This window comes from Monopterus albus, unplaced genomic scaffold, assembly GCF_001952655.1.
Source record: "Monopterus albus unplaced genomic scaffold, M_albus_1.0 scaffold44.1, whole genome shotgun sequence".
Classification (NCBI taxonomy): Eukaryota; Metazoa; Chordata; class Actinopteri; order Synbranchiformes; family Synbranchidae; genus Monopterus; species Monopterus albus.
Window position 1 is genome coordinate 812,163 of NW_018127924.1, and position 25,031 is coordinate 837,193.

At 39.4% G+C, this 25,031-nt stretch overlaps 1 protein-coding gene across 1 annotated transcript; it reads right to left on the bottom strand.

The window, feature by feature from the left end:
- Positions 1 to 908: 908 nt before the first annotated feature.
- Positions 909 to 18,504, bottom strand: cpa6 (carboxypeptidase A6). The gene is made up of 11 exons (XM_020600028.1): positions 18,124 to 18,504; positions 14,772 to 14,847; positions 11,407 to 11,531; positions 7,246 to 7,360; positions 6,576 to 6,677; positions 6,380 to 6,484; positions 5,150 to 5,260; positions 4,729 to 4,819; positions 2,428 to 2,630; positions 2,214 to 2,298; positions 909 to 2,110 (listed from the first exon to the last, which is right to left on the bottom strand). The coding sequence occupies exons 1-11, from the start codon at positions 18,237 to 18,239 to the stop codon at positions 1,896 to 1,898; spliced, it is 1,344 nt and encodes a 447-aa protein (XP_020455684.1). The 5' UTR covers positions 18,240 to 18,504; the 3' UTR covers positions 909 to 1,895.
- Between the last annotated feature and the right edge of the window lie 6,527 nt (positions 18,505 to 25,031).

The window sequence follows — 25,031 nt, forward strand, 5'->3', positions numbered from 1 at the left end:
CCTTATCGATCTGCACACAATACTCCACAATGATAAAGTGAAAACAGTTGTTTGGAGTGTCTTGTAAATGTATTAAAAATAAAAGACTGAAATGTCCCAGTTACATAAGTAGTCAGACCCTTCACTTAATACTGGTTAAAGCACCTCTGGCAGCAATGACAGCCTAAGGTCTTCTTGAGAATGAGGCTCTATGCTTGGCACCTTTCTTTAGGAATTTTCTTCCATTCTTGGCTGAATCATTCAAGGTCAGCCAAGTTGGATGGGGAGAATTGGTGCACAGCCATTTTCAGGTCTCTCCAGAGATACTCTGTTGGGTTCAGGTCTGGACCTTTCCTGGGCCACTCCAGGAGTTTCACAGAGCGGTCCTGGAGCCACTCCTGTGTTTTCTTGGTGGTATGCTTCAGGTGGTTGTCTTGTTGGAATGTAAACCTTTGCCCCCGCCCAAGATCCTGAGCACTCTGGAGAATAGGTTTGCATTCAGAATTGTTCTATATTTTTCTATTTTCCTCCACTCTATCTTGACTGGCCTTCTAGTCCCACTTGGAGCAGAACATCTCGACAACATGATGCTGCCACCACCCTGTTGAACTGTAGGGATGGCATTAGTGAGGTTATGCTCAGTGCCTGGTTTTCTCCACACACACTGTTTGGAATTGTGACCAAACAGTTCAATCTTTGTTTCATCAGACCAGGGGATTTTGCTTCTCATGGTTTGGGAGTCCTTCAGGTGCCCTTTGGCAAACTCCCAGCGGGCTGTCATGTGCCTTTTAGTGAGGAATGGCTTCTGTCTGGGCCACTCCACCATAGAAACCTGATTGTCTAGCAGATGTGTAAAAGTGACAAAAAACATTTATTCAAGTCAGATATTATACATTTATTAATATCTCACATTAAGTACATAACCTGTCAAAAGTAAACATCTCTAACACTGTCATTGATCTATACCTGAGTAATGACAGGGTAGCCTTCTCAAATTTCAGTCTTGACCAAATGATAAGGGGAGAATAACCAAAAAAAAATATCAATCTAAAACAACAGTAGACTGCCAGGTGATAGCATAATCTGTACACCAACAATGTTGCTATAATAAAAGCATTAATACATTAACAGTATAATTTAAAAAAATAACATGACACTTGTTGGGAGTCATTAATCCAAAATGAAGTATGAAAAGGAACTGGAATAATAAGTAAAAAAAAAACTTAAACATTTTAAAAAACATTAAATTCTTAGATATTTCTTTTCAAAAGTGCTGTTTTATCATGACAAGTGCTTACATGACCATTGACCGCTGTAAAAAGCTTATATTACAAACATGTATGTATTACTATTATTACTATTTGAGCCATTATTAATTTGTTTTGTTAGTGGAGAGCAACAGGAAATTTTGGGGCACAAGCAGAGGGGTACATGCTAAAAAGATGCTAGGCCAGATTCGAGCTCAGAACTTGCATGGCACATGTTACATCCCAGTCTTCCCCCTGAATGCTCTCTGACATTTATAGGAGAAGGAAATAAAATGAATATGACAGCACTCAGAGAGCGCAAACCTCCACCAAGTTGGTTGAGTTTCCCATAATGCCATTAAACATATTTATGGGTTGGAATAATGATTCGGGGCAGCACCAAAATATATTATTCCATGGTCCATGCCATGCCTCTCCAAAAATTGTCATCAAATTCCATTTGAGTTTTGCTGTGAACAAACCAACAAACTGCAGTAACAACAAAACCTCCTGGGTGGAGGTAACATCATCTAAAAACAAGAAAAACAAATTAAAATTCATGCTTTGGTGGTTCTCCTTAGCTCTACACCTGATAAGAAGCCATATAAAATCTCAGAGGAATATGAGGGGTTGAGATAAGTAACGGATGAGGGTGAGACTCCTGTGTGGTCATATATATGGAAATCCTTCCCTGTCTGTCTCACACTTATTCAGCAGACTTGATGCAATGGCCTTCACAGCTTTCATAGTCTCAGTACAGGTTGGGTTGATCAGGGATTCAGGGAGGAGAAAGCCAAAGTGTCCTGTGTCCCTCAGCTCAAATGCAAACGCATACTGGATCCCATTCCTGTAAGCCCAGTCTATAGAGCTCCCTGAGCTCACATCTGTAAGAAAGTAAGAAAAGATGAGAACATTAATGCCTGACAATAAGTTCTGTTTTGTTTGCTAAATGTGGAAGATAAATTAAAAAGAAGGAACAGTCCTCACACAGAGTTGTTGAAGCAGGTCCATATCTGTACCTCTCTCCATATGCGGAGTACAAGGCTGTCACCGCATTATGAGCAGCTGACTCCTGGAAAGTGAGAGCAAAAAGCCAGCTCATAGTTGATATACAGTTCTTCACTGTAGGAGTTAATACCTGGGTTGATTGGGTTAAGCTAAAGGAGCCCTCACAGATGGATAAAAACAATGGATGTCTTACCACACAGTTGAAGTTGGGGATAGTGGCATACTTGTAGGAGTAGGGGTAAAGCAGCATTTGGGCGTAGGCGTGGATGGATATGTATGCCTTGACACGCTTCTTGCGCTTGCGCAGGAACTTGGCCACAGCCTTGACTTCAGGTTCAGATTCAGGGAAGGGACCACAGTAGGTGTCATCACAGGGATGAGAGGAGGCACCCTCCTCTGGGGAAAAAAGGAGGAGCAGAGGCCACAGTCTGATAATATAATCACACCAGGCTGCATTAAGTGAAAGTGCCTGGTGCACAAGTCTAATTTTTGCTCATATTTCTATCTGATCACTGTGATACGGGTTTGGACCCAGTCCAGCTACAATGACTACGCAGTCAGTGTGAGGAGATTGAGAGAGAGATGATTTAGGAAAGGAAAATGCAGAAAGACTGAAATCGTCACAGTCACATTATGATACCAAAGATAACAGAAAACAATAGAAGTCAATGTTTTTGTATGGTTTGATGCGACGTTTGAGACTCTCACAAGCCCACTGGCTATTAATACATTAGCATATTTTGTGTTTAGAACAGTAAACATCATTGTGCCCTTGAATGATGCAAAAATAAGCCCAAACCTGCTGACAAGAGCATGTCATAGAATTTACTGAAATGTGCATGAATAATTACTGAATCACACTCATAAATATTGCTGTAACCTTTGACACCAGACTGTCCAATCATCGACATTGTGGTGTCTTAGTTTATTAAGCCGCTTTTGCTGGAATTTGCTACTCAGAGAAATGACAGTCCTCTTTGCAGCAGTATAAAATGGTGGAGTAAGGAGTAGATTGTGTGCTGTTTCTCATGTGTGGAGTCTGTTCCCTAGGCCCAGAATAAATACATTCATTTAAGTCCGCGGGCACTGACCAGAGACTGCATTTAATACATCACTTTGGCATTGCTCAGCAAGATCCCAACACAGCTGGGCACAGGTAAGTGCAAGTAGTATTAGCCTGTGAGAAGTATTATTTCTTTCCCTGGTTTAAAACTTGTGCATTGCCTTATGTCCTTTTAAGGTTACTTTAGATCCTGTTACACTGCCCATTCAGTGTGGGAATTTTCTGTGAGTTTTCCTCCTCACCATTCTGTGTAAAAGGTACAGTCCTGAAATGGGGGTTGAAAATGACCCACCAAAATGCTGCAACAAAAGGTAATATTTTTGCCAAGATAAGTCTCCTCTACAAACAGGATAAGGCGGAATTGGGGGGTTGGAAGTCCACGTTTGAGAGAGAGCGAGCCAGAGAGCAAATGAGGAGAGCGAGCAGCGTCAGCGAAAACAAAGTGATTCAGAGAATTAAAATGTTACTTTGTGATTGTTTCTCTGTGGTTAAGTTCTAAAGCACAAATAAACACAGTTCATTGCATTAAACATTGTGAAGCATTCAATTTTGACTAAAAAGTTTAAATGTGATTTTGCATGCATGTTATATAGATGTGCAGATCAGTGCTGGAAAATAGCCACATTAATATTGTGTTTGATTTAAAACATATCAGCCAGCCCTAATTGCTTTCACTGTGCAGAGAAAGGCTATCAAACATTCCTTAATGAGGTATTACAAAGATTTTAAAAAGAAAGAATCAAAAGAAAGGTGCCAGTGCTTCACTAATCCAATCTGGCAGTTCCATTAAAATAATTGCAAAAGAAATTGCAGAGTAGTTTGTCTTGCCCTTCACCTTAACTATAACTGGGTCAAGTGATCAGGAATGGCCAAACGCTCAGTGAGAAAAGTTGCCGACAACATTTGTCTTCACACAAATGATGTTGCCAGAAATTGTCTTCAGAGAAGAGAGAATTATAATCATACTATTCATACAATGAAAAATACCTACTGTGCATACTGTCAGTGATTTCAGAGTACGTGTTCCCACTGACAGTGGGTTCTCTTGAAGTACTCACATTTTGTCAGCTAATGCTCCTTTGAGAAGGCAACAAATGGCCCTTCAGTCTCTTTTGTTTCTAATCTCACATCACTTTATATATACATTATGTCTGTCTGTACCACAAACATCTTTGCTGTATTCTCCAAGCCCTGCTGTAGTGACAGTGATTCAGCAGAACCCACCACCCACCAGATACTACATGACATCGAACACAGACTGTTGTCACCATACAAATATTTTATCCACAGCTTACATTCATTAATAGACAAAAAGGATTACTGTACTTGAGCAACAGACAAGGACGTGCCTGGCCAAGATGCAGCTGGTGGTAACAGCAAAACACTTTTAGATGTTCTGTATAAATAAATTAACTTGACAGTCAAACTCACCACACCATTTCACTTTCCAGTTTCTGTTAGCATCCACTCCTCTGCAGTGAAACTTGTGATTTTTGGACCGTGTTTTCCTCCAGAACCGATCCTACAGGGAAAATTTTAAAAAGACATTGTCGCTGTATGTCCACTATCAGATTTGTCACACAAATGGAGTCACATGTCATTTCCAAATTAGTCTATCTGTCACTCATTCAGCTCTAGTGAGTCTGTTACAAACCACAGATATGGAGACAGCAGCTGAAGGCCATTTATTGGTACTTCTACAGAGGGGTTTCACCTCTGGCCCTATGCAGAGTTTCACAGCACTATAAGATAAGGGCTTAAAAGTAGCTTCTGCTCATCAAATATTTTGAGTCAGTCTGTTTGAAAATTAAACTCAACAATAAAACCATTTTGTATGTGTATGTAGAAAAACCTTGGTCCAGCTGAAATGGTATCCATCCACATTGAAGACAGGCATGATGTAGAAGTTGAGATGGTTGAGCAGTCGTCTCATCGCTGAGTCATACTGATATGAGTTGATGGCCTGTAAGCATAATAGAAAACAGAGTAACTATACAGCATACTAAAGTGTACTTCAACTGATGACATAGATCTAGAGTGTGGTCTAATGATGCAGTTAATGTAATTGCTATGCTATGTTTTCATTAATGAGCTTATGCAAGCTCACCATCTCAGTTCTTTGAACGCATGGCTAGAGGCAGTTAATACTAATACTATTATAGATGAGGATTAGAAATAGGGGATCTGGATACTGGGCTGATGCTGGTTTTACCTGCTCTGTAATTATACTAGGGCCAAGGTTAATATACAATACTTGAAGTACTAAACAAAGATGGTACCCTGACCTCCAGTGGCCAACTTCAGTTACAACATCCCACTGAATTCATGTTTTAGGGCATATCTGACCATTTCTTAAACACAAATCTTTTCACCTTTTACATCCATCTGTTTCTGATTTCCTGCAAAAAGAATGACTGTGGGGCACAAGGAATCACTGTTTTATAAATAGCATGGTCCCATAAGCCCTAGAAAGCTTTAAAATGTGCATGGTACACATAGTGACACTATTTTCTCCTCAAAATCAGTTCATTTGGTTGTCAGGGCTTGAAATATTTTTTAGTATTTGTTTAAATATTTTTGAAGTACCTGTCATTTGAGATTTATCTATAGGAACTGTTAAAATAGTCTATGACTCAGTGCCTTAAACTGATATATTTTCCTTTAATTATACTAACTTTCTGACATCCATTGTGTTGTACTGTGTAGCAAATCTCACTCATCTATAAAAGTTGTCATTACAGGTTTTGCAGTTAATTTCTGGCTCTGGTCTGGTATCGTCTACACTTCAGATGGTACTGACTAAGACTTTAGGAGCGACTGACTTGTGTAAACATCTGGATTATATTCAACATCTGAACAATAAAGGGTATTCTTAGGTAGTTTCATAACTGTGCATGACTCATAAACAGTTGACTTTTTGTCATAGGAAAAAATGACAGACTGCTGGTTACAGGCAGCTTTCAGGCTATCATTCAGACTAAATTAATGATATAACATTTATTTTTGTTGAGACATGTGCAATCATACAAACAATGCACACATTTTTTTAAACTAAATTTGTAGTCTAGAAAAACAAGACAACCTCTTTGACAAACCACTGGCAGAATGCAGGCCCAATCCACTCTCTAGCATGAACACCACAGTCGATCCACACAGCTTTCTTCTGGGGATGACTTCTCTTTCCTAGCTGACAGGAGACAAGCATCGTCAGTTTTAGATAAGCACGATTATGTATTTGCATGCAACTGTGTGTGTGTGTCTTTTGCCTTCTCTCCTACCTGAAGCACATGAAGTGGTCTTCCCTCGTACGACTTCCCGACAGAGAACACGTCAACCAGTTTGGGATGGGTTCTATTCATCTCAAACATCCAGCTCTGGATCTGAGGGACAGAACATAAAGTATGAGAGTGAAGGTCAGTCAACGATTTGTTTACAAAGTTTTCATGAACAAATTGGGGAAAAAACAAAAGCAGACAATAAACATTAACTTGCTAGAGTGATCAGGTGGAGTACACTGAAAAAAAAGATTTGTTGGATTTACTTGATTGTAATGTGTACATCAGTCCCACACAATGATAATGTGTAAAACCAACATAATTTTCTTTAGGGGTTAACTTGTTTGAATTATGTTAACAGAGGAATTATGAATGAATTGCATTGCATATACTAGCATAATTTGTGTAAATCCAAAGACCCGGTGAGTCCTATTTTTCAGTGTAAAAACCTTCTAGTACACATTTTTATGCATGTAATGTACATCTGTGCATTTGTCTTTGCATGATTTGTCTGCAAAGGCACATAGTGTGAGTGCACAAGGTTGTGGAAGAGAGACCCATGGAATGGGAGCAATGAGAGCACCTTAGAGAAGAGGTGTGTTTACTTTGTGTGAGCATTAGATTAGAGAAAAGAGAGCAGTCACAGTTAGGTAGACGTGAGCTTCACATCTACCTCTTCCAGAGAGTGGTAAACCTCATAGTTGTACTGAGCCGTTGATCTCCGCTTGCGAGAAGAACGATATCCTGTCTGCTTTTCAATTTCCTTCTGTAGATTGGAGATAAACACCCTGTACATGGAAGAGGGCACGTTAGACACGCTGATAAATGACAGCAACATCTTTGTCAATAACATTTAAACATGTAAAAATTATGCATCAACTGGCTTCTGTCCATCCCTTTAATAATATTGTTGCAATACTTGGATTACTTTTTTTTTTTCATTTTTGTACTTACATTGGCACCACATAATATAGATATAATTGGTCAAGAAATCTTTTAATAATGGTTTATAGATCAGCAAAAATCCATTGCCGATTAGTGTATCGCTGTTAAATCAGTTTGATATATATATACTAGTAATACCAAATCAAATATTATGAAATATTATGCTGGACAGAAGACAGAGTTATGCCAGAGGAGGTTATACAAAGGGACATGTAACTAATAAGATAAGCTCAATAGTTTTCTGAGCTTTCATTTACAACCTACAGTCTTCATAAAGAGCTATGGATCTAAAAAACATTAATATATAATTTAATTACGTTAAAAAGCATTACAAACCATTTATACAATATAGCTTGTAAAACAGCAAAACATAACAGTATGTTAAATTAATTCAGATTTGATTTGTAGTGTAATTCAATTTCTAATGGGTTCTCCATGAATTTGTGAGCATGTAAGCAAAATGTCCTTGCTGTCTCGCTGTGACATTTGTGTCTCTTTATGTCAGTAAGCCTAACTTGCAGTAAGAACAATTTTGCAGATAATTTCTAACAGTGTCCCTCTGTTTGACTGTAATGTCTGGTCTGCATTGAGGGCTGGTATTGTATGAAGTGGTGAACCAGGGGTCCTGAATTTATTGTTGACTCATTCCTATCACCAATTAGTATATACAACAGTTCTCACTCATCTTATTATTCAACATCCAAACCAGTTTTCTACAGTAGCGCTCACCCTGTGTGATAGCACTAGTTACGTATACCTCTGCTGTCTATTAATAAACAGAAAACATTGAACATGGTCCAGAAACCATAATACTAACTATTGTCTCTTCATAAACTCATGTCTGGCCAGACCGTATGCCTCTCCACATCCCACGCCAACTTAAAACAGATGAGATATTTTTTTTTAGCTGATATGTAGGCCACCAGACGTTCCTTGAATACACTACAGGCCCTTATACTATCCATAACTACTTCAGTAACACTAAAAAAGCTAGACTGTTTCCCTGTAAATGAAATGCGATCAGCCAACCAAAGACTGTCTATTTTGACAAATCTTCAGTCAGTCAACAGACAGAAAAACCCTTCCTTAGCGCTGCAGTTGTTCCTTTAGGACAATGATGACAATGAAATTCTTTTAAGCTGCGGCTGTGGCTGCCTAGTAAAACTCCAGTGTGAATTTTGATAAGAGATGGGCCTGAGAGATGAAAGAGTTATTTTTCAGGAGCAGAATGAGAGAGGGATTCTGATGGGCTGTGTATGTTTCATGGTCCCAGTTTTGGGGAAGTATGAGGTCTTTTGCATGTAAACTATGGTGACTCTGTATGTGCAGATCACATATTCTGGCAGAGGAAGATGGGTAAATGCAACACACTTTGGATGACAGATTTGTCTGGAGGTGTAGGTGTAGGATTATTACGGAGGTCTGGGGCTGTACATCCACAACTTCTGGTGCACAGCTATGAGCATCATTGGAACACACTGTTTCCCCGACTTGGAATATCTGGCAGTGAAATGCAGACCTTTTAAACAGTGAGAGAGTTTTGCTCAATCCTGATTGTAGCCATCTATATACCACCGCATGTTAACGCTAAATTAGCGCTGGAGAAGCTATACTGCCTGATGAGTAGGCAGATGAATGCAAACCCAGAAGCAGCTGTGATTGTGGCTGGAGACTTTAACCATGTGGAACTTAAAGCGATGTGTCCCAAATTCTACAGATTCATCAATTTTCCAACCAGGGACAATAATATCCTGGACCAAGTTTATTGCAACATCCCGGGAGCATACAAGAGAGCAGCTCCACACCTGGGCATGTCAGATCACATCTCTGTGGAACTGATCCCAGCATATAAACCTCTGATCTGCAGGACAAAACCAATCACCAAAACAGTTAAGGTGTGGATGGAGGAGGCTTTTTCAGCATTACAGGATTGTTTTGAGCACACTGACTGGGGGGTGTTCAAAGAGGGCTCAGACCTGGAGGCTTATACATCAGCTGTTCTGGACTATGTGCAGTTCTGTACTGATGCTGTCCTACCTACAAAGTCCATCAGGGTTTTTCCAAACCAGAAACCATGGTTGGACAGTACAGTGTCACGTCTGCTCAAAGCTTGGGACGCTGCCTTCAGATCAGGTGACAGGCTGGCCTATAGCAGGGCCCGGAAAGAACTAAAGAAGGGCATCCGGCTGGCCAAAAAAACAGACTACAGAGGCAACAACCAGCAGGTCAGCCATGATCCCACCCTCCCTGACACTCTGAATAGTTTCTTTGCACGCTTCGATACACCTGGCAGCAGAGAAACTGTACATCTCCCTCAGCTCGAGGAGCAGCACCAGCCTCTTGTCCTGCAGCTACACCAGGTGAGCTCCACCCTGAGGAGGATCATCACCAACAAAGCTGCAGGACCAGACAGGGTGTCAGGACAGGTTCTGAAGATATGTGCTGACCAACTGGCAGGAGTTTTCCTGGACATTTTTAACCTGTCCCTGCATCTTGCTTCAGTCCCTGTGTGCCTCAAGTCCTCCATCATTGTGCCTGTGCCCAAGAAATCAGCTGTCACCTGCCTCAATGATTACCGCCTTGTTGCTCTAATATCAGTAATCATGAAGTGCATTGATAGGATCGTTCTAAAGCACATCAAGGAAGTCATCCCTGTTTGTCTGGACAGCCATCAGTTTGCCTGCAGAGGATGCTGTCTCAATAGCATTACACACACAGCCCTGTCCCACATGGAGCATCCTAACACTTACCTGTATGTCAGATGCTATTTGTTGACTTCAGTTCGGCATTTAACACTGTAATCCCAGAGAAACTGGTACTGAAACTGCACAATCTGGGAATGCCTGCAATGATGTGTCATTGGATTAAGGACTTCCTCACTAACAGGCCTCAAGTGGTGAGAATTGGAAGCTGCACATCATCTACACTGGTCCTGAACACAGGCACACCGCAGGGCTGTGTGCTCACAATGATGAGACTGACTACAGAAAGGAGATCCAGCACCTGACAAGGTGGTGTTCAGATAACAATCTTGTACTGAACACCAACAAAACTAAGGAGGTCATTGTGGATTATAGAAAGTCCAGGAAGACAAAATATGCTCCTCTTCTCATACACAGGGAGGTGGTGGAGCAACGGGATAACATCAAGTTCCTGGGCATCCACATCACGTCTGACCTGAACTGGTTTCTGAACACATCCTACCTGGTAAAGAATGATCAGCACCAGCCAGTCACCTCTTAGACCAACAGAAAAATGACACAGTGAAGATAAGGTGAGTTCAACCAAATGTCCCAGAGTAAAAAAGCTGGAAACACTATGATGTGCACAAGGAAGACACTGGTGGGCTTTGTAAGCTGCATGACAGACTACAAGAATATTGTGTTGACTCCCTCTCCCCCAACTCCTACAGACATGTTTTTTGTTTGTTTGTTTATTTGTTTTTTATGTACTATTAAATCAACATAAATAGGCCTTTGGGGATTATAATAAAAACATGGGAATGTGCAGAGGGAGATGATGAGGAAAATGTTGGAGGGTAAAGACAATTACAGCTATAAGACAGAGAGGGTAATGTAGACCAGAATAGCATAACGGCATAGTGGAGTGGGATGAGTTGGATGAGCTGTGTACTTGAGTGGGAGATGGATATTGCTGATTGAACCTATTCTTCATTAGATTTGACATCTGAACCCCCCTATTTGTTCATATTTTTATACTGACTTATACAATTGTGTGTTATGTAAATAATGTGTCTGTCTTTTAAGCCGAGAGCTGCCGGCAAAAAAATGTTGTTGTGCTATGCATAAGGACAATAAAGATTCTTGACTTGACTACATGTGTGATACTATGCAAGCTGTATTTACAGCTGGTGGTGTTTTGGTCTTACCGATAAGCAATACGCTCTTGGTTTAAGCGTGCACATAAAGTATGTGTGTCATTGTGTTTCACATGGACATCCACTGTGGCATTGTGACAGATCAGAGACGCACTGTTGGGCTGCCAGAAGTCCACCTAAAGGAACATGACAAGGACATTAGATCAAGGGTTACAGTGACATGAACATGCGTGTGTGTGTTGTCCCTGATAAATAAATGAATAAAGCAGAATAAAAACTAAAACTACAGTTAGACATGAAGTGAATCAGGGAATGTTGACGACTCTCCAGTGTTAATGCAGCAAAGTACAATCTGACCCATTAACAACCAGCAGTGACAGACCCTCCCTCTGCTCTCCTCCTCTCTACTGTTTAACATCATACAGCAACAAAAATCCTGCCTTTCAGCCCCTGTTATCAGGCCATGATAGTTGGTCTGTTAGCTTTAGCTGAAACACACAGCCCATTGGCCAAACATGCTGGCCAACCAAATAAGCACAGACACCGTGCAGGCTCCTGATAAAATAACAATGAGCAGGAGTGAACCTAAAAGAAAGATTAAAATAATATTTCTGAGCATATACTGTAGGAAGGTACTCAGCTACAAATAATAGCAGTCGCTGCGAAGGGACTACTGTATATCCAGTGTCTGTGTTAGCAGACGTGTGTGAATGGCCTCAACTGCTTTTTATTTGTAGCATGGAGACATATGCAGGCTGGTACACATGCTTGTTAATGTGTTGGCTGTTTTAAGGGTTTACAGAACATATGCCAGATTAATTTAACTTTCCTTAGAGCCAGAAGAGTAGAAAAGCCTCAGCTGGAATGTTCAGTGCCCTCGAGCGTAAATCGCTTTCTACTGCTGCATTTTTACAGTGTTTCCAAATGGTTAAGTACCCCCAAATGTTTCAGTGCTGCTCCTCTGTTACCCAAACAATTACAAAACACATGTCTAAAAGGAACTTAAACACCCCCGATCCAATAACACAACTCCTCACAAGCGATTCCTTAAAATTTTATAGCTGTATTTATGAGTCTTTAAGATGCATTCTTAGTATGCTTTATAAATCTTTCATCTCTGTTTATGTGACTTTGATTTTGTCTGTCTGCATATACAAGGTGGCTGTAAATTGCATTTGTGCTGTTTTGTTTGATGCAATAGTGCATAACAAGAAAGGAAAAGTAAAAAGCTTAGTTCTCTTAAGGCAGATGAGGTGAAGCAGTGTTTATACTATATGTCAAGTCAAAGAAAACAAGATGGCCAAAGTAAAATCCAGAAGTTATTAAACACACATTATAACATAAATATGTCCACCTGCTGTATGTGTTATGGATCACACCGGCAGTTTGACAAGTTTGACAGCCAGATATTCTGTTCTAATGTGAATACATTCAAAAATGCATTCATTTTGAAAAACATATTATAATATTGTTTTCTTGCTTAGAGCTGGATGAGAAAATTGACACATGGATGTGTGATAAAAATGAACTTACAGCTAGCAGTCAGTTAGCTTAGCTAGCTAGCTTAGCTTTGGGAACAGGGTGAATCAGTTAGACTGGTTAGAAACAATTTTCCTGTTGTGCTCTCTAATATTTAACACCAGATTATAGCTCTTGCTAGGAAACTGTTCAATAAGTTATAAGAAAATTGCAAGAAAATGTGTCATGGGGCTATGATTTACAGGCTAGCAGTGGTATTACTGCATAGACATTTGGTCAGTATGTGGACGGTGTGAACAAACATATACCACCTGAGCTACAGTAGCTGGCTTTATTAAAATGTTGTCAACCTGTCTCTCTACAAAACAAACAGACTGCACTAATGTCCAGGCATCACTATCATTATGCTACCAGTGTCTGCTACCCTGTTGGTTTTTCCTTTTTGCTTCCTTATGTCATTTTATTTTGAAACTCCTGGGTTAGAGGTGCAAGCATCCTGTAGAGGCTGTATTTATCCAGGTCTCACTGGGTAACCGATAAGGACCAAGCCTTCCTGCAGATTAAATGTAGGCTGTTTTCTGCACATTCTGAAACAAAATTGGTGAAATAAAGACACTTCCAGTTATTCAACTAGTGTTAATGAGTTGTTGTTTATTCCATATTGGTTAATAGTTGGCAGATGTGGCAGCACAATCCATCCTACAGGTTCCTCAGCCACTTCTAAAAAAAATCAGCGGTTGTTCTCTTTGATTTATTAGTCATTAGTTATTCATGTGATCAGCAGTATCACACAAATATGCTTTTATTTTTAAAAAGCACAAATGCACTAAATACACTAATACACAAAATACTGTTCTAAAAGATTTGAAAGAGTTTTCAGCTTTTCAAAGCTGTTATTTGACAATTTGCAGAATAAAAATTTCTTTAGTTGAGAACAGTCCTTTTTGCTTTTTACACTTTACAAACTGTCTAAAGTTTGAAAACTGAAACAATGCTTGAATGAAGGTCACACATGGTCCTGAGGCTCATGGGTAATTACTTCCAAATGAGTTTTGGGAAAAGAGACAAGGCTGTTGTATCCTCAAGGGCTTCCCCCTAATTGCAGTATCTTTGAAACACATGTTCACTTAGTCCTTAAATGGTAAGACAGCCAGGCACTCAGCCCCACAGTAAAAAAAATCTTTGTACTTTCTCCCATTCTTCCCTCTGGGTTTCTTATTGAAATAAATACGGCACATCTTACCATTAGTATATCAGTCCCTCAAACTGGAAATACGGCCTGGATGAGACAGATGATGACACTTGGCCATTTGTTGTCTCTCCATTTTTCCTATCATTCTCCCCTGGCTTCTGTCACATCAACCCCCTTTACCACCAGTGTCAACCCTCACTATATCTGTGAATACTGCTCATGTGTCATAGAAAGAGCACTGAGGACTTTAGGCAGGTAACCAACAACAGCAATTAAATTTTAATGTAATTAACACTGATAATGGCATTTCTGGGGGAAAACACTTTTTAAAAATTATATTTAAGTGAAATTATTAACAGTGTATGATGGAAATGATCAAATCAAGTGTAATGTCAACTGAAAGCTGCTGTTTATGTTTGATATCGGTTAAACTATTGTTAAAACTCCTACAACAGGGAGAGAGGTGTGCTTACATTTTGGTGTTGTTCCACTGTGTTTCATGCTGCTGTCTGGCACTGTCTTATCTGAATATGGCAGAGGGTATGCATGCTGCAGTGTTCTGCACAGGGCACTGAGCTCTGTATGCTCTGAATCCTGTCACAGAGGTTTTATAATTAAACACCACAAAAGACAGATCTTGTGGTCTTGACTTTATTGTATTAATTTCAATAAAACATGTCTGACAGATTATTTAAAAGATGATTATGTGTGTGCAAAGGGAATATAAGAAAATATATATGCCAACCTTCATATGTCCCAGAATTTGCTTGAGCACTTGGACCTCCTCATAATTATTCGGAGTTATCCTGAAGACTTGGTCGCTGAAAGAAACAACAGAGCTCCTCTAAGCATCAGGTTACAATAGGGATCAAAGTGCCCCAAAGGGATTTCATGCCAGTAAAATTCACTGTAAAGGGCTTGGACCATTTCAAAATCATCTGGGCCATGGAATCACAGGTAATGCAAACTGCTTTTGTTCTGACTGAAGGTGACACTTATAGTAGCAGATGTTTGATGGTGAAATGGGTGGCTCCTCTTTTACAGTCCTATAGATGATAGGATCAAACTGCAGTCAAACCATCTATGTGACACATCATTATAGGATTATATTTCATCATTTCCAACTTTGCTGGAACAATTCTCTTTAGTGGATACAGTAGCAGTTTCACGTTTCCATACTGTAAATACATCAATAACCTGTTTATATCTCAGCTGTCTATGGCGAACATTTTAAAGCACTAATATTTACCAGTTTGTCAAGCAGGAGGACCCAGAGGGAAAGAAAATTAGAAAAGAGGTCTAAAAAATGTTTCATTTATTTCTCCTAGACAACAATGAGATCTTTGTGTAACCAGAATGAGACTATGTCTTATTGGCTTATTACTCCTGTCTCTCAATTTTTTTCCAGAACAAAAGGATGCACAAAATCTCAAATTTGCTTTTTTTTAAAGTTTCAAAGGAGATATCATCAAGCTCAGAGATAATTCTCAGATTATATGCGTGCCTCTTTGTGACCTCACACAGAAAAATTCAAGAGCTCTCTCCATGAATTCTCAGTGAATTCTCAGCCAGACTTAATGTGTTTTTATTATTTTTTTTTTTAAGTCTTAGAAATATCATTACCTGACTTCCCAACTTGCCCTACTGGGTGGACCCAACATTTCTTCCAGTGGTATTGCTCATGTGCACCTGGTTTTGTTAGATTATTTTTTTGTTGTGGATGTTGCAGCAGTGCACTGGTTTATTATTTCACCCTGTATCACTGCTGACTAGTCTTGTGTAGTTATTTTTACCTTGCCACCCCAAGTGTAACTGGTGTTGCAATTCATGCTCTGCCCTCTTGTTACACTATTATGTTATTATCCTGGGTGCCTTGTGCTTTCTGTGGCTCTGCCAAAATAAAAGGATGCTGCCAAAGATTCTCTATAGGAGGCAAAAAGGAGCCATTACTAACACTGAGTCCATTTTAGTGCAGTATCTCCTCCCTTATGCCTCATGAATGTTACTCAGTATCCTGTCTCAGCTATTTCTCCTAGTGAATTTTAGGAGAAACACATCATGACAAAGTAAAAACTAAAATGAGGCTAAAATGAGAATCAAAATTTTGTCTCCAGAGATGTAGAAGAGCAATCTTTGAGCAGTAAAATGTGCCTCTGGGAAATAACAATTATCAGTTGTCCATTATTTTAGTGTGTTTGACAATGCCTAAATCTAATCTTAAGTAGTTGTGGCTTTATCCAGATAATGTAACTCGTTTACAACATGAAAAGCAAAACATTGTGCTATGTGTCTGGTTAGATTAAACCACAGATAGATGGTTGATGGTAAAGGGGCAAACAAAGACAGTCTGCAATTACAGAAACACTAGCAATATGTCCTGACTCAGTCCACTTTCATGTCTCTCTCCTTGAGTTTTCCACTGAGTGTCTCTTGTCATGTTTCACTTCTTTCAAAGAGCTTTTTTACAATATGTCACAAAGAAAGTTGGGCCCCCCTAAACAAAGATGGCAGTAGGCCATTATAAAGTTTGGTGAACAAAATGAGAAGGGTGCCCAGCATGAGCAGCCATCCCATTTCAGCGATCACAACACGCTGTCCAAAGAAACAAAAAGAAAAGAAATGAGGAAATCAGGCCATTTTCATGGAAACAGCAATGACAGAAATGGACTTCAAAGTGCAAAGGTGGTGAGTAGTTCATGGGGGTAAAACTATTGTTAGGACAGGTGGGAAACTGATTCAGACTAAGACAGTCAGTGCCATGAATATCAGATCTCAACATCAAAAGCAAACCTGTAGTAAAATATATTGAATTCTATCTGTCCTAACTAACATATAACTTTTTAATCAAGCCTCACTGATGTAACTAAATAGGACATGTGTTTTGTTTTCACTAGTGCACACAGTACCATTCTGCACTGCCACACACAGTGCCTGAGAAAGTAGAGTGACATCCCCGAGCTCCATTGTAGTCCAGCTTGAACCACTTCTTCATCTTTTACTGATTCTTAACATCTGCAGGGCGTTCTAGATTAAAGCAGTCTTTGAGCTGTCCGTGTTGATTCCCAGAGCAGTATTCTCTCTGGGATGGAAGCTATTTGTTTTCTAGATAAAATTTGCCCCTAAACCAAGAAGTTGGCCTTCAGCAGTATTTTGATGCTGTAGTATAGTACAGTCATCATCTCTCCACTTGCAGTGTCCAAATCTTGGTGTTTGAGAGCACGATGCTCTGATGAATGATATCAGATTGTATGAGAATAAAGGGCTTCTTTTTATACTAAACGCTCTTTGTAAGGCTGAGCAGGACAGCACCTCCACATCCCTGATTTCTGAGTGAAACACTGCACATTGTGACTTTTTGCATCAAACCAGAGGCAGTGTGAAGTATGCAATTTTTGGAATAAATTCAAAATACAGTATATGTTGATTGAGACAGGTAAGAAGGGAATTTCCAGCAGATGTGGTCTCTCTCTACCTCTATTATACACAACTGCCATATGCATCCAGCTCCAGATGGTCTAATTTGAAAAGTCTATTTATCCATATGCTTCCCATGTTTCACATCCAAGTTCAAATCCTTTTAGGGTCTTGGTGTACCCCACATTCAAATGCACATGTAGACAGACTGGAATACCAAAACCACTGACAAAAATTGCTGTTATGACATATTTGTTCTTGTAATTATAGAAACACCTGGCTCCACAACGTCAGCTGGGAATTGCTGTCATCTTACAACTACAATTTCTTAAATTAATATTGACAGACTGCTGCTGCTGCTGCTGTCATGGGCAACAGCCCAGCATAAAACATACCATCTTATCCAAATGTCCAAATGCCACCGAGGTTAGACTGGAAAAAATACAAAGTAAATTAAAAAACATTTTCTTATGTCTCAAACAGGAAATATGTCCTAAAACGATGGAGATGGTGAGCACAAATACTTGCTTTGTTCATTCGTTGTCAAAATAAGATAATGCTCCTTTTGATATAAAGATACCTGCACATAACTTATGATAACTGCCATCTCGGCTCTCTCTTCGAGAGTCTTAGTATGGTCAGGCTCACATGAGCTCCAGAAATGAATGAGGATCTTTACTCACCCTGCGTAGCGGTTGTTGTAGAGATATGCACCGACGGGACATGACACATTACTGCAGATTATCACGCAAGCCAGTAAAACGGAGGCGCGAAATGCGTCCATGTGGTCCAATGCCATGCTTGGCGAGCAGATCAAAGAAGATACCTGTTGGACCACTCTGCAAAATGCACGCCAACTTATCAAAAAAGAAATCCCACCGACTCGGACCAGCGCGCTGTCCCACGATTGGCAAAGTCACTTATCTTGGTGCGGTGCACACTGGCGTTGTTCTCCAACTGTCAGACGGTTCCAAAGGTGCGAAAGTCGGTCAACTGGCATAGAGGAAGTATTTACTACTTTGAAGCACTGGAGGAAATTGAAGGGTAGCAACAGCTCCTTTTAAAATGAGGAGGACCCGAGTCACGTGGCCCGGTGTCGGTGAGGTTGGTAACCGGATCCCTCTCCGGTGCGCACTGTGCGCTCGATGCTATATACATAAAACCTACACGAAATATGATTTAAAATAAAACAGCAAATCGTTTACATTGAAACCACATGTGACCAGGGGTAGCTTACTACTAGGCCACAAATGGAGAAGAAGAAAGTAATAAAACAAGAAAACAAAAAGAGACTATTGTTCTTTGAGACTGCAAGAACCTGAATCCTCATTTCCCTGAACTTATATCTCTATACCTCAAAGCCAACATGATAACCAGCTACTAGCTCTGTCAGTATCTTGGCCTGGTTCCACCATCTTCTACTTATCACCCAACTCAATGATTAAATGGTTAAGTCAACTGCCAGTCTTTTCTTTTTGTGAATGCACTTTTCACATGCTGCTCTAAATCACACCCTGCTCTTTCCACCTTCCCCTCCCCTCCAGACATTAGAGTAGACAGGGCTGGAGTGCTGTTTTGGTTAACACCCAATTCAGTGTTCAAAAGATGCAGATAAGTGAAATTAAGGTCCTAATTATACTGTACATACATAATATCTTGACTACAACAATGTGCTTAAAATACATTAGCAGTGGGTTTATCTTCTGTATTTACTTCAGAACGTGTTAGCATTTAATTGATGGTCCAATCTTGTCACTACAAGCTGGCTTTGAGATACAATGGTCTTTGTGATTTAAAGTATCACAGTATATAGATAGATACTCATATACCTTGTTAATCTATTGGGAGCCATCGTTCATCATTTGGCATATAATAGAATGAAGAAAATAAGCATTTTCAAGCCTGGTATATTCACTCAAAATCAATCATTAAAAACACAGTTTGAAGATATGAAGATTGGATGGAGAAAAACTCTAGTTGTTTTCTTTGTGGGTCATGTGGGACAATGATATAAGCAAAGTCAGTGTCAAGGATTAAAGTGATATTAGTTTCTTATTTACTCCAGACCGTACAAATCCTCCTCTTTACTGCATTTTTTGTCAAAAGTTAAATTAAAAAGGTTTAAAGAGGGGTTTGGTGACAGAGCAATTGTGCAAAAATAAATTCTGTACACCCAGAAACTCAAGCACTGTAACAGCTGCACAGAGAAACATATTCATAAAATGCTCACTGTGCATTCCATGTACATCATGTTCAGTGACTTGAGGGAAGAGTGATACTCAGCATGGTGGTCTTGGTGTTGCTTTTAAAACACAGGAATGCAGACCTGTTGCCCTGCATAGAGCTGTGGTTTGGGGAAAGGTGAAGAAACAAGCATCTTTCTTAGAGCTAAGTCTAATGCTACACAATCTTAGAATGGTACCTAGGGCCAGTAAATCACCATATTCCTCTGAGTCTCAAACTGTGGGCCAGTAAATCACCATATTCCTCTGAGAGTCTCAAACTGTGAAATCACCATATTCCTCTGAGTCTCAAACTGTGCAGAGGGCTGTGAATGAGCGCTTTGATGAACTGTGTGCTGGCGCTGGTTAAGGTGGTGATCAGGGAGGTTCTGGTCAAATTGTGCCACTAACTGCAGCACTTTGTGACATCTTTAGGGTCTCTGCAGGATCTGAACACTCACAGCTGACCATGAGCAGAGTTGTGAGTGCATGTCTATGACCTTTTGCCCCAGAGGGGAGAAGTGAAAGAAAGAGGCTTGTGGGGGTTAATGATGGTGCAATCTGTGAGGCCGCACAAAGTGAGCCATTTGGCAGCCAAAAAAATGACCACTCTCACAAAGAATTTTAGGGAAGATAATCTCAGTGACAGGCACTTACATTTAATGAATGAAATCCAGCTTGCATTGACCACTCTGTGCTCAAACCGCCATCCATCATCATGAGACAAATACTTAGATAAATTTGCATTGATATTTTTTGCAGCAGAAACCCATCTGTTAAATTGCAAGCACAAAGAAATCAAGGGTCAATGCACTTACCTACAAAGTGCATAAAAGGGCCACAGACCATAGTGGTTATGTTGCTTTTTTAAAATGTATTTATTGTTGTAGCAGGCAAATTGGTTCAGTGGATATGCAGCCATTACATTTGTTAGTTCCAAATACTTGGGAATAACTAAGCCTTAAGGTGCTAGTAATGCATTTCTTATACTTAATAAACATATTAGAAAGTTAGAACTTATGCTAGAATTAGAAGTGGAAGAGGATTTCTGAAGCAAAGTCATGTTTCAGAGTAATGTTGCTCCAACCATCAAGTCAGTTTACATTAATCAGCATGCAATAAGCAAGTGTGAAGAATTACCAGGTAATGAATTCATCATGTCTCAAAGTGGTTTCATGAGCATGACTATGAGTTTAATGTACTTTCAAGGCCTCCCCATCAACAGATTTAAACCTCGTAAATCACCTTTGGGATGTGGTATAACAGGAGATTGGCAGTATGAATGTGCAGCTCACAAATCTGCAGAAATTATTTGACACAGTTTTGTAAACACAGACCAGAATCTCAAAGGAACATTGCCTGTGCTATGAAGAACTGGTCATGTTTTTTTTGTTTTTTTGCAGTAATTTACTGTTTACTGTTGATAAGGCACCGAGACCTTCATGTTTAGTAAAAAATGATCACTTTTATTACACACTAACAATGAGATATGTCTTATTTTTACCACAATTTTCACACAAGGATCATGTATTGCTACTTACTCTACTGTTGTGGCTCAGGAGGTAGAGTGGGTCATTTCCTAACTGGAAGGTTGGTGGTCTGATTCCCAGCTTCTCCAGTCCACGTGCTGAAGTGTCCCTTGAGCAAGACATTGAACCCCAAGTTACTCCTAGTGATATCACCGGTGTATGAGTGTGTATGTGCTTGGGAGTGTGAATGGACAAATAGTGTGAGTGTGCTGCAATGCATAGAGGAGTGCTATTCAAGTATAAGACCATTTACTCTTTACTTATTATAGAGTTCCCTGGTAATAAAAACAACTATTTTTATTCACATTAATCCCTCAGAAAAGCAACTGAAGGGTGGTAGAGGGACCTTATTGCACCACTTATCTTGACTACCTGTTGCACCACAATGCAGAGATTGCTGCTACAACCTCTATTGAAGCATGAATGCACTTTTTGTAATGTACCATACATTTGCTCATTTGAGGCTGTAGTTCTATTGGAAATGCATGCCTATCTTCTTTTCCTTTTCTCTGCTTTTATACGAGGCATTAAATGGCAGGCACAAAAATCTGCCAAAAAGGTTTTTATCTAATTAAAAAATATTGAGATGCTTACCCAGGCAGGCTGTAATAAAAGTCAAACCACTTCAAAATACACCTCTGCCTCCCCTTTCATAATGTAAGGTGTCTCTGGAATATGAAGGAATAACTCAGTAAATGACAGTGACATTTCTGACTGACACCACTGTAGATATATGGTCTGACTGACACCACTGTAGATATATGGTCTGACTGACACCACTGTAGATATATGGTGGGGGATTTGTAGCCATAAACTGAAAATGAACCACAAAGCAATGAGTCTATATCAGTGTAATTCAATACTATTATCACCTCTCATGTTTGATGTTAAGTGCAATTAATCATATAAAAGGCTCTTATCAGTATGACACGCCTTTTCCAGCTGGGAGAACAGAGCACTTCCTGGCAGCTTTTGACCACAAATAATAGAACTTAATTCCACAGACCAGAGTCATTGGCAATAAAATCTGAGGGTCTGGAAATTTACATGCACTGGAATGGCTGATATAAAAACCATCATTAATTTGGTCTACCACAAATGTTGTAAAGTGTACTTAGCTTTATTTAAAACAAGGACCAATTATTTTGTGAGCCTGGGACCCACGGCCACTCAGGATTTCAAGGACTTTGTCAATATATAGACCTCTTATGAGGCTCTGTTTGATAGAAAACCTCTTCATAGCAGGAGCAGTATTTTAAGTCAAACGAATACTGCTATCTGGTGGCAGCAAAGAATATGTACACCACATAAGTTTATCATCAGGAACCAAAGCATGTAGTACTGCATTTAACCACTAGAGTATAGTACATGTAAAGATTTACTCAAGTTTATGAGCCATGTCCTCATCTCACCTCACAAAACGGACACTAACCTGTAATTGAGACATAAAAAATGTCCATAAAATAAAGACTGTCTGGTGCTTATATATTAGGACAGCACTTAGATGACTTTTTTGGTCAATGCGCACCAATATATGCCACAAACACTCCAGAATATGCTGAATACATTACAAACAAATGTCATGGAACAAAGTGTATGGATTTATTTGAGAATGCAGTTAAATGAATCCCTCCTTGCGGAGATGTTAATCCTTAGATCATTATTATGGGCTGTGAATGGCTTCCTTAAAATCCTCTTCAAAGACATAAATTGGTGGAATTAAGGGATTAGTGTGAATTTTGCTGCTATTTACCAGGGTGTAAAATTGCTCTGACTGTGTCTAATTCAATATATGAACAGTTAACTAGCTTCTTACACTGCACTGCAGGGAGCAAAATCAAATTCAGTCTGGTTGATCAGATATCACTGTTTGCATATTTGTATGTGTTGCGTAGTTTAGCAATAGTTAAGAAAATGTACCCAAATTAACACTGACTGCATGGATTCAGTCTAAGGGGATTGAAATATGACTAGTTTGTTAATAATCTTAATTGTTGTTGGCTGACTTCCCAAATAGAAACATTAACAGTCACTTCATACAGAAGTTCTGGTCCAAAGGCCCCCTAATTCCCTGGGCCTGTGCTCAGTAGGCCTGTTCAATAATCCATCCATGCACACATAGTATGTATGGCTATACTGTCACAATTACATATAAACACACACATACACACACACTATCTCTGAGTTAAGCTTGCAGGTATATCATTCAACACCTGCTTTCTTTCCGGGACACTGGCCCAGTTCAGGTATAACCTATGGATATTTGCGTTGTGTCTGTTTGTTTGTTGTATTTTTTACTAAAAAGCTTGCTCTTTAAAACTAAAATTAACAATAATTTAAAGAACAGTGTCAGGGGCCAAACAATAAGGCAGAGGACACAGCTTTTAAAGTTCAAAAACAACGGGCTTTTTTATTAACCCCAAAACACAAACAACATCAATATCAAATAAACTGGGCCCTAAAACAGGTCAACAGAAGATAGGGAAACTCAAAATACAGCAAACTGAACTGTCTGATAACTCAACAAAAAAAAACAAAAAAACAACTGACCTAACAAGTGACACACACACTCAGGGGAATATATATACAGCATATTGGCTGGCCAAACCAATAACACACACAGGGGATAGACCAAAAACACTATCAAAATAATCAGCTAATAAACACTAATCAGACAGTCTGATAACGACTAAACATTTTACATAACTTAACAAATAATGTCTTAACATAAATTACAGACAAATGAACAACACCTTCCCCCCAAACTCCCCCCTTTCTTGTATCCAATGGTGTATTCCAGGTCTGGAGGGAGGTATTTAACCCTGTCATGGACCAGGAAACATGGTAACTCAAGAGGAAATGTACACATATTAGCAATACAAAACTAACCAAACATAGTGGCCATTGATCAATTATATATGTGCAATATCAAACAATACCTAACATTTACCTACAATTTAAAACTACACACCTAAATAAAGAAAAAAAGATTACCCAACCAGGTCTACTGCTGGTGATGGTGGTTTAGGCCCTCACATGGTGAAGGCCAGGGCCTAGGCCTTCACAAACTGATAATATTGCAAGGTCTGCAAGCAAGTGCCCCAATATCTCTCAGATATTATAAAGTCATTTGCAACTTAATGATGCAAACAGAGGTTTCATGACTGAAATGCATTACTTCATTAAGCAACTACTTTGCTTTATTAAAAGGAGAAAGCTACTGAACTGATTTAAAGTAATACAACATCATTATTTTGCATGGTTAACTTCTGCAGTGGCACTCATTATATTCAGCTTGTTTCCAGCAACACCAGGCTCTAAAAGTGGAGTGAAACTCACTCTATGAGACTTAATGAAATGGAGCAAAAGACTGAGCAGGCTGCCTTTGGCTTTTTTTTTCATATCTTCTTCTTATCTGGACAGAAACAAATAGTTATGTCATTTTCTCCCAAGTTATACTATGGCAAGTTTATTATCTGATGTTTTTCATATCTTTATGGCTTTAGAAAAAGAAGTCAAGTGAATATTTTCCTGTTCCGTCCAGGATTCAGGAGCGCAAGGTTGACTAGAGATAACTATCATAATCTCAAAAAAATTAAAAGAAGGGGTATTTTTAAAAAAGCATTTCAGTTTATTAATTCAGCCAGTGCCCTGCATTTTGCTTTCAGAAGTTTTTCTTGCCAATTTTGGTCGGTGGCAAACCGTATAAAACTGTCAAGAGGTGTTTTTCTCACAACTTGTTGCAGAACGTTTATTTTGAAAGCGACAGTGGAAAATGTGGCCTGTATTATTGTTGACTTGACACTGGTCCTCTGCATAAACAGCTTCAGGGAGGCAGGA